Source organism: Glycine max, chromosome 16 (assembly GCF_000004515.6).
Source record: "Glycine max cultivar Williams 82 chromosome 16, Glycine_max_v4.0, whole genome shotgun sequence".
Classification (NCBI taxonomy): domain Eukaryota; kingdom Viridiplantae; phylum Streptophyta; class Magnoliopsida; order Fabales; family Fabaceae; genus Glycine; species Glycine max.
Window position 1 is genome coordinate 2,633,598 of NC_038252.2, and position 10,844 is coordinate 2,644,441.

Sequence of the window (10,844 nt, forward strand, 5' to 3'; positions counted from 1 at the left end):
GTTTAACATGGTCCTCGGTGAACTTCACTATTTGTTTTGTTAATAGATTAATTTTGAGGAATATGACTCAGACAGCTGTTAAAGTTTGCTAAATAATTTGCGATTTGAGAATGACTCTTATCGAAAAATTTAACATTAATAGCTATTGGACTCAGCAGCTATGCTACTGGGGCCTTTATTTTTCGCTCACCCTATTTTGTTATTGGCATGATAAATTGGTGATCATAAACAATAGTTCCAGTACATAAACAATAGTTCCGGTAGATTTGATATTTTATTACTTGACGAGAGACGATCGTATATTTATAGTATCTTTCATATCAACTAGCTTCTAAAAAGGGATAGGATCATAAGAAAAAAAATCAAAAGCAATAACTTAGGCCCACCTTTTAAGATTTGGATTTGCAAAGGATTTCAGTAATTATGATCAATCACCAGATTGATCAGATTGGTATGCATTTCGTGGAATTATCTGTTAAGGATGGATACATTGCATCTGGTTCGGAATCTAATGAGTTACTGAAGCGAAAACATTTTTTTCTCCCTTAAATATAAGAAAATTTCAAATAATTTTATTATTTTTAAAATACCTATCATTTAATTGAGGTGTTGATTTCAATGATTCTTTCTTATTTTTTATATCAAGTTCCAATGAAGGATAAGTTAAAAAATATATATTTTTTAATTAAAATTGATGCAATTAAATGTAATTTATTTTTTATATCAAGTTCCAATGAAGGATAAGTTAAAAAATATATATTTTTTAATTGAAATTGATGCAATTAAATGTAATTAAGTGTATCATTTTTTTCTTCTTATTTTTGAGATTAGAGACAGTGTAGATTTTTATTTTTATCATAACCTTGACTTTGTAATATTGAACAGTAGTCTTGAGGCTCTAAGCTCAGTTCTGCCTCCCTTGAGTGCTAACTATCATGAAGCCCGCAAAATATTTCATTTTGCACTAAATGTGTCCAAAGAAATTAGTTGTTTAATTTGTTGAGTTTTTCTCTTTTGGGGTACTCTAAAGATTATTCTGGAGCCTGATCATAGAATGGAGTTACCTCAAGATTAATCTCACTTGATATTTGTTAGCTTTTTGGCAAGTATATCAAATTGCTCGTAATAACAAGTTGAGTGTCGTATCACAGGAATTTTGTTGCACTTATGTGACGTACTTTTCAGTTTATAAATTGTAAATTTAGTAAATATAATTTAAATCTAGCAAGGATAAGAAATTTAAAATTTAAAATAAAAGATAAAGATAATAGATAAGATAAGATAAAAGAAATTTAAAATAAAAGATAAAGATAATATATAAGATAAGATAAAAGATTTAAAGATAAGATTAAAAGATAAAATATTTAAATTGCGATAAAGATAACTGCTTCTACAAAATTCAAATAAATAAAATCTAAATCTACTAAATCTAAATACTTATTCTTACAACCCAACAGTAAAATAAGAAGGAATAACAACTTGAAAAACCAACAATAAAAATAGGGACTAACAACTTATAAGAAAAACCAACAATAAAAATAGGGACTAAAATCTATATCTTAAAATCGCTAAAACCTGATAAGTCTAAATTCTGAATTTGTGTGTTATCAATACCAGTGAACTAATTCTGCCCACATCTATCCATCTATAGGCCTACCTTAGTTACCTATCTTCTTCCAAATGCCCCCATTTGCGAAGACTCAATAACTGCTTTAAAATTACATTCTAGATGTTTGCTAAAGCATGGACATTGAGGCATTAAGTCATACTAACCCAGTGATTTATTTCTTTTATTGTTCTATTAAGTGTTACCCTCTCCCGAGTTGCCTAACCCTTAAAACCGATTCACGCATTCATTCCTTATCCCTAATTAGGCTTTACCCTCTCCCGAAAGACTAACAGAAAACAAAGTTCGAGATGCAGAATAAGCAAGAAAGAAAAACAGATAAAAGATAGATGTTCTCTTAATTGCCTCCTTTTAATGTTCTCTGGAAGGAAAAATCCTCTAAAAGATAACCCGATAATTTCTTCCTTTTAATGTTCTCTTAGGCGTTATCCTCTTCCGAGTGGCCTAACCCTTAAAACAGATTCAAGTATTGATTCTTTATCCCTAATTAGGCTTTACCCTCTCGAGTGGACTAAACCCTAACAGAAAGCAAGTTCAGAGATGTAAAGAGAAAGAACGATAAATAATAAGAACCTGGAGGGAATTCCTTTCTTTATTGATAACTCTTAAGAACCTGGAAGGAATTCCTTTTTTTATTTATAACTCTTGAAATGCTTCATAATCATTTGAAAGAAAGATAATAAGAATATAAGAAGAGGGAAGGAGAAGGAGAGAACTGAGAGCGAGAGGTCTAAAAATTGAGCTCTTAGGAAGTTTTCCTAGGCTGACCCTTTTATTTATAGGTGCAAACTTGGGCTTGGACTTTTTCTGATTTTCTTCTTTTTTTCCTTTATTTCTACTCCTTTTTGCTTGTTGTACCTCCCTTTTTCACATCTACAATCAAAATTCGAAATTAATTAAATCTTTCCAAATTAAAGCATAAATAACTACTAAATAATTAATTCTAAGTTAATTTTAGACCAATTTTCCATTATTAATTCACTATTATTTAGCAGTTATCAACATTGTTATTGTTTTTGTCATTCACATGATTAGATGTGCTTTTGTTCATCAATAATTACTAATCTCATGCAACATCTAGCTTTGTTATCACAATCTTAATGTTTTTTTTAAGAAAGCTTAAAATTTTATATCTAATAAGTAGTTCATAGGTTTAATTCAAGCCAAGGTTATGCATATTTGAATGTAGTAGATTTTTGCTGTTATGTAACATCAAGTTTATACTTTATATGACATGTAAGATGCTTGGAGTTCATGTATAGGTTCTATACCTAATTTAATGTGTACAATGAGTATCATCCATTCTTACAATTAAGAAAGATAAAAAAGGTGATGTGATTCATATTATATCATGCTAATGATATTTATGGGAGTTTACTTCTCTTAGTTGAAAATGTTAACAAGATACAAATCTATTTATATATATAAAAGTTGAGTTTCTCAATATCACGTTGTTACATTAAGAAAATTAGTGATTTGGAGAAAGGAAGAATTTCTCAATATCAAGCGGTCACATTAGAAAAATTAGTGATTTGGAAGGAGAGACTTCTCAACATCTGTCACATCAACAAAATTATAATTTGGAGGAAGAAGAACATTTTAGATTGTGTCACTCTATTAGTAGCATTAATCAATAGAAGTTGATATATTTTAATAAAATCAATAACTTTTCACATTAATAATAATTTAAATTATTTGTAATATTTAATTTTACATATTGAATTAATATGAAGGAAAACTTATTAAATAAAATAAATGTAAAATTTTATGCTAATTTAATATTACTATCTATCCAAAAATTTATTTATTTTTATAATTAGTTGCTTTAAAATATATTTCTGGAAAAATAATAAATTAAACTCATGACTTTAAAGTTATAATATAATATAAAAATTAAAAAAATATAAAAATTAGATATATATATATATATATATATTAAATTATTAATAGTTATATTCAATGTTAATTATTTAAATTATGAATAATTAGATAAATGTAAATTAATGATAGAAGAATAATAGTTAATATAAATATAAGAATTTTTACATTATTTGTATTGTAAATTTTATTATTACAAAAAGAAACAATAGAAATGTATAGTTAATAACATATTAAAGATTAATAATAAATAAAAATAATTGGTGACATCTTTAATAAGTTAATAAATATGTAAATAATAATATTTAAAGTTTGAAATATATAATTATTTTTATAAATAATTTTTGAAAATTAGTAAGCAATGAAAATAAAACTAAAACTAAGAAAAAATAAATAATTATAATAATAATAATAATTATTAAATAGAGATTATTCAATTTATATTGCGTCATAGTAAGGTTAATTAATTCAAACTTCAAAACTTTAAAAATATTACACAAAATTAATATATTCAAAATAAGTAAAATTATAATTTTAAAAAATAATTAATACTATTTCAACAAATTTAAAAAATATTTAATTTTTTATCATAAATACACACTCAAATTTAAATAAATATTATACATTATATATATATATATATATATATATATATATATATATATATATATATATATATATATTCTTTAACTTCTATGTTTCATATGATATTGCATTAATATTATTGCTTGGAGAAAAAATAAATTATTGTAAAATTCAACATACTTAATAAGTTTAAAGAGAACATGTGTTCATTAAAAATGTAATATTTAATATTATTTTTTAATTTTAATATTTATATATTTATTTCAGTACTAAAAATATTTAAAATGAATAATTTAATTTATGTACATTTATTTTTCAAAAGATATTGTATCACCATTATTATTACTTGAATGAAAAAAAATTACAATAAATTTTAATATACTTAATTTTTAAGTTAAAATTAACTCAATTAAAAATATATTTGATCAACTTTCTTATTAATAATATAATTATGTTTAACATAATACTAAATATTTAAAAATTATTATTTTTATTTATATAAATAAATAAATATAAACTGATATATATATATATATATATAATATTTAAAAACAAAAAATCTGTGCAACACATCATCCATAAGACTAACACAAGTTTGATTGAAACTAAGACAAGTTTGTTGTTTTACAGCATGACTTCTTGCTCCTACACATCATCCATGATCCTGAGACTGCAGTCTGTTAAGCAAGTGAGGGACATATTACTAAAGCAGATCTAGATGCTTCGCAGAGATACATACTAATTATCTTCCAAATCACTTTAGTTTATATGAAAAAGTACAGGATATGATCTATGTGTTGCATTTACTTGCAAATATTAACTGTAGTTGATATAATGGTTCAAATATTAATTTTTGACCTTCATTTAAAATTGCGTAGAAGTTGCATGTTTATTCTTATTAGCTGCCAAGTGCCAACACTATCTCTATGTCACAGAACTTTGTTATGCGATCATAGGTAGAAAAACTGAAACCTTTTCAGTTTGTTTTTATTGTTTTCTCTTATGTTTGAAGTTTTTTCCAGTACCATAGTGCTGGATGATACTCCAGGTTCTATTTCATCCCAGTTACTAAGGATAAGGAAATGTTTGAATAAAAGTTTTCATGCATTAATGAGACTTTTCGCTGTGGCATGAATACGAGGAGTCTGTCACAGAACATTTTGCTGTTCCTATCCTTTTTCACAAACTACTCATGTCAAGAATACCTTAATTTAAACTAATTAAAGTTAGTTATGTGAATCCATCCTTGCAAAAGGAGAAGAGTCCTGAGTTTATAAGCTATCTGCTTGGTGTCTGAAGTCAGACTAAAAAGCCAGGATTTATCTTGAAAATCTGGTGAGGATGTTCTGTGATCTAAGAAAGCTCAGAGTCTGAGACATGACCAGGAGATACTCTTCTTATTGCTCTTGGACTTGATATCATGTGGTTATCTGAAGTAATTCTCAAAGTTCTTGTACGAGGGGACATTTGTGGAGGTCTGGCCAATCTCCCTTTTGGTGTACCTGCATTGAAAAACACATGCAATGTCAAGAAACAATTAGCAATTTATAAAAGAGTCCTACTATTCAGTGAGTTGATTTCACTAAACAGGAAGTAGGATTGATGTCATTTAGGGTCTGTTTGATTCTCTTCTCACTTTTTTGTTTTAAAAATGGTTATCTAAAACAATTTCACACCACTTAACAATCAATTTCTCATTCATAATCTATTAAGTTTTGAAAATTGTTTTCAAAATAAGTGTTCTAAAAACCAAAAAAGCAGAATTAGGTGGAGGGTGTTTTCACTTTTTTTTTTCTGTTTTATTTTGTTCAACCTCTCTCAATTTCACACATGGTTCCTTTTCTTGCACCACCCTTTACCAGTTGTGTCAGCAGCCTTTTTTAGTTCTTTTTTAAAAACTAAACAATTTCTTAAAATAGAAATCAAACTCGCCCTTATTATAATCCGCTTGTATTTCAGCCTATTAGTAAATTTTATCGAAAAGTGTGCATTGGTAGTATTTCTCTTTCACAAATTTCACTTGTGTATGTAATGTATTACCTTGTTCGATTGAGTTGATATCTAAAGAATTGGTAAAGTGAGGACATAGTGTATAGTCAAGTAACGGCAGTTCGTGAAAATTGATTTTTTGGGCTTGCTAAGTTCCTTGTACTTGTTCTAACTTGAAAATTGCTATATGCCATTTCTGATACCAATATCGTACTTGTTTTGACTTGAAAATCCTCTCAAACAATATCCGCATGCTGTTAGAAACAATAGTCTATCATGAATCATGATACATTTTCAGTTAATGAGACATAATGGTTGTTTGCTTTTTTCATTAACCAAGGATCTCAGCAAGGAATGAAAAAAAAAACAAATGATGGCTAAAATACTTCTGTAATTTCATTAGTTTCTTCCTGCCAGACACTTTTTTATCCTTAGCGTGCGAGAATTTGCAACTAGAGATTTTTAGTAGTGAAAAAGAAACTCAAACTTGCCATATTAGCATAAATCATTTTGATAGAGAGAAAGGAACTCACAAACTTTCCATAACATTTATAATTCAAGCATTAGCTTCTTAAGAATCATTAATTGATGTACTTTAGAATTGCATGGATACTAATAGCAAGACCAAAAAATTCAGAAAGTAACCTGGTTGTTTGGTGAGCTTCAAATCAAGAGATTTCCTGGTCAATTGAATCCTTCTGTTCAAAATATCATGTCCAAGCAAAGACTTCCTTTCAACTGTGGATGGAAAAGGTTCATCCCCAGAAGTAACAAGTTCATCACCACAAGCTGAAGCATCACTTCCAGACTCAGAGTTATCCTTACATCCTGTGCTTACTTTTTCTCGCTCTATAGCTTGATATGCAAACATTTGAAATGGAGTGATTGGTACTGATGGTGATTCAGAACCTCCCCAAGAAGGAAACTTCCTCAGAAGCACAGACTCTATATCACAGTAATCTACTGGTGGCACTGGTGGTTCTGGCTGATTGCTGTAACCAGGATTCAATGCAAGAAACCTTTTTATATAACGAAGAACTCTACATATGGTAGCGAAGCTCGGACGTTGATGCGGATCAATATGCCAACATCTCTTTGTCAAGTTAATGACATATTTGGGTGAATTGGGTGGGAAAAGTGGCCTCTCTCCTGCCCTTATGTTTCTGCTCATTTTCTCCCCTTGGAGATGGCTATCTTCAAAAGGGACTTTTCCAGTTAGAAGCTCAAAGCAAACCATTCCAAAACTGTACACATCAGATTTCTCTGTGTATTTGGAGTTTGCTTCACCCCCTGAATGATCTTGCTCTTCAAGTACTTCCGGAGAGTACCAGATGAATGGGGGAGTTCCATTCTGATTTGTGTTCCCTTTCTGGGTCAAGTCCTTAACAGAAGTTAGTCCAAACCCCATTACCTTGGCATGCAAGTAACCTTCTTGGGATGTACCTCTAGGCCTAACAAGAATGCTTGAAGGGTTTAGTTCTCCATGATATACTTTCTTTGAATGCAAATACTCCATTCCCCTGGCAATCTGAAGCATGAGATCAATTGCCACATGAAGCAAGAACGGTATTCGCTTCCGCGGACCGTGAATCTCTTTGATGTGGGTGGAAAGGGTTTTGCTCATTAGTTCCATTACCAAAAAGCATTCCTTCTTCTCCTCATCAGTAAAACCACAAAGGCTGTCCATTATATTAGGATGGGAAAGAGATAAAAGTTCTATGATCTCAGGTTCCAAAGCCTCAATGTCCCCAGAAAAATGTCTTATGACAAAGCTTTCACCTAACCATGAAATCTCCTTGTACTGACTTGCATTCCCCATTCTTCTCCTCACCTGATAGTCCTTAGATCCAACCAATATTGAACTTGGCAAGAGCTTCCCTACAAGTGATTCTGATCTCTCCAAATTCCTCAAAAGTAAATCTATCAATTTCTTCTCATACTTTGATATACCTTCCACTTTCTTTTCATGGATTTTGTTGTAAAGGAACCATCTATCTTCCTTCCAAACCGTATCATATCGGCGGCAGAAGTCCTGAGTGATGAGGTACTGTTTCCCAAATTTCCACTGGAAAAGCCTCATGTCTCTATATTCTTTCCTATACTTATCGGAATTGATAAGCCTCTTCCTTTGCATCTCCTCTTGATCCCACCCTGATGTTTCCCCTGCAGACTCAATGGCTTCAATCACAACAGGCATGCAACAAAGCAAGTTGTGTATATGAAACTCAACACAATCATTGTTGTGGCTCATGACAATGGATTTAGCCCACCAGTCCTTTGTTTCCATGCAATGCCTAATGTAAGCTTCTCCTTCTCTGAAAATCTTATGGATCTCTCTCAAGGGCTGTTCTAGAATCTTCCACTTCCCATTCTTCTCTTCAAATTTCAAGTTCTGTATGATCTCATCTGCAATACATTCATATGCAAAGGTGAACACATCAAGCAGCAGACAACATTGCCTATGATTGATTTGTATGCTCTCCCGGAATACCATCACAGATTTCAAACCCCCTAGTGCCTCCCCAAGTTGTCTAAATTGTTCCATAACTGTTGTTTTGATCTAAAGTAAACCCTGTAAAAAAAGAGAAGAGATGAATAAGTATGAATAGTATTCATTCACAATGAAAACCATCAAATCAATGTAATTCATCAATTAGTTTAGATGCTAACCAGATAGGAATGGTGGTGAGGAATCAAAGAATGAAAGCAAATGAAGGAGATTGAGATCAAGCTCCTTCTTGCGTAAAGCTGATGCAGATTAAAGCACTTTCAATATGGTACAAAACTAACTCGGGATTTCTTCTTTCCAAGATGTGATAAAATAAAAAAATAAAAAAACAGGGACAAAAATGAGTTCTGTGTTTCCTATACAAGATGTGATGCCAACAACTTTCTAAGAGAATAAAACAATCTTGGAATAGGAATGAAAAACGTAGCAAACTAAAAAATGAAAAATGAAGAATAATAAAAATTTGGTAAAATGTTTTACTTTGTAATATTAACAAAGACCAATAACAATTTTTCTGGGAAGTTGTGTGTGAGTTTTGTTACAAGATTAGAATGTTGGTGAGCTTGAGCTTGACCACCCTAACATTCATTGTGAACGGTTCTGTGGGGAGGACAGTATTCAAGCGAGTTTTAAGGGTCTGTCTGGTTTGTTAGAAATGACCAATTCTATCTACCTACTCCTCAGTTAATACATGTCCCTTAATAATTAATCCTTTAATTCCCCAACTAGTGCTTCTTGCCATGCCAACTTTCAAATGACATTGATCTAAAGGCCACAGGTTTGGGCCGATTTGAGAATTTTGTTGGAGGGTGATTTGTAAATATTTTGTAAGTATTTAGTGAGTTTTGAAGTATGTTGTGATGCTAATAAATTTCTGGGATCCGATTTACCAAAACTTTATCATATAAAAAAATCTAAAACTTGGATCTTAACCATGACCTAAAATTAAAAATGTAAGATCATTATGTTACATTTTGATTTTTACAATCAAACTAGAATAAGAATCGTTCTTATGGAATGGTATCATGCCTAAAAATTAGATATGTGAATAATTTAGATAAGTGATTGTTAATAAGAAGAAGGAAAGAACAATTTAACTATTTGGAAGTTATTGTAAATTGAAAGTAAATTTATAGAAAAGAATAATTGTTCGCGATGGTTATGAATAATATTTAAATAATGAAAGAGAGAGAGAGAGAAATAATAAAAGAACTTAAGCAGATTTTCTTTTGGTCAAGACTTGATTAAATATTAAGTTAAGAAAAAAAGAGGAAGTATAGAAAATATTTTTCAATTATATTGTCCACTATTATATGTAAGTTTATATATAAGTTACACGTTTACAGTTTAAAATATTTTAAAATAATATCTATAACATTTAATTAGTATAATAGTATGAGGCCTAAATTAGCTCGTGCTTATTGGTCAAGACCTCGTATAAAAAAATATTAGGTGATTGTTACGTTAGTTGAAGTGATAGAGATGATGTTGTAATTTAAACACAGATTTTGAATTTGAATCTTGGATATATAATTATATGAAAAATTTTATTATTTAAATTATATAATAATTTGATCCGATTCCAACATGATTATCATTTTCCCTAAAAGTGGTTTAAACCAGAAAATAAAAGAGAGAGATGATTTGTCCAATTTTATTTTTTTTGTTACAAGATGATTTGTCCATTTAAGAATGAATAGCAATTCATGCTATTGTAACAAACATTCTTCCTGATAATGTAGTATATTGCGATTTACTTGACCAGAATTAGGCAGAGTCAGAGGCCACAATTCCATTTCAATCTTGCATTGCATGCATGCATGGCTTACTGCAAATTAAGATTCCCTAGCGAGGCCGCAAGACAAAGCAACATGACCAAAATTTGAAAAGATGGTGTAATCAATGAGAATCCGTACTAAGTGATATAGTATATCCTTGCAAAATTCAAAGGAATAGCCCGCAGTTTAAGATGTCTTTTCTCTAAAGGCCTGCATGCATGCATCACAGAGGGTGGAATAACATATAGTACTATGACAGCAATCTTTTATATGTTTTTAATAAATGATATTCATATACACAGACAAAAAAGAAAAGATAGAGAAATAAAAGACGTGATAAATGATACTATACTGTGATAGGTAAAGAGATAGAAAGAAAATAAAGACACTGTGCAAGTATATGAATATTGTTGTTGATTTTTTTTTCCTTTTCTCTTTTATCTCTTCGTCTTGGTACTCTCCCCCTTTTCTGACGAAT

At 30.0% G+C, this 10,844-nt stretch overlaps 1 protein-coding gene across 1 annotated transcript; it reads right to left on the reverse strand.

The window, feature by feature from the left end:
- Positions 1-5,233: 5,233 nt before the first annotated feature.
- Positions 5,234-9,251, reverse strand: LOC100813704 (uncharacterized). The gene is made up of 3 exons (XM_003548472.5): positions 8,750-9,251; positions 6,725-8,651; positions 5,234-5,592 (listed from the first exon to the last, which is right to left on the reverse strand). Exons 2-3 carry the CDS (start codon positions 8,622-8,624, stop codon positions 5,444-5,446), a joined length of 2,049 nt encoding a protein of 682 aa, XP_003548520.1. The 5' UTR covers positions 8,625-8,651; positions 8,750-9,251; the 3' UTR covers positions 5,234-5,443.
- Between the last annotated feature and the right edge of the window lie 1,593 nt (positions 9,252-10,844).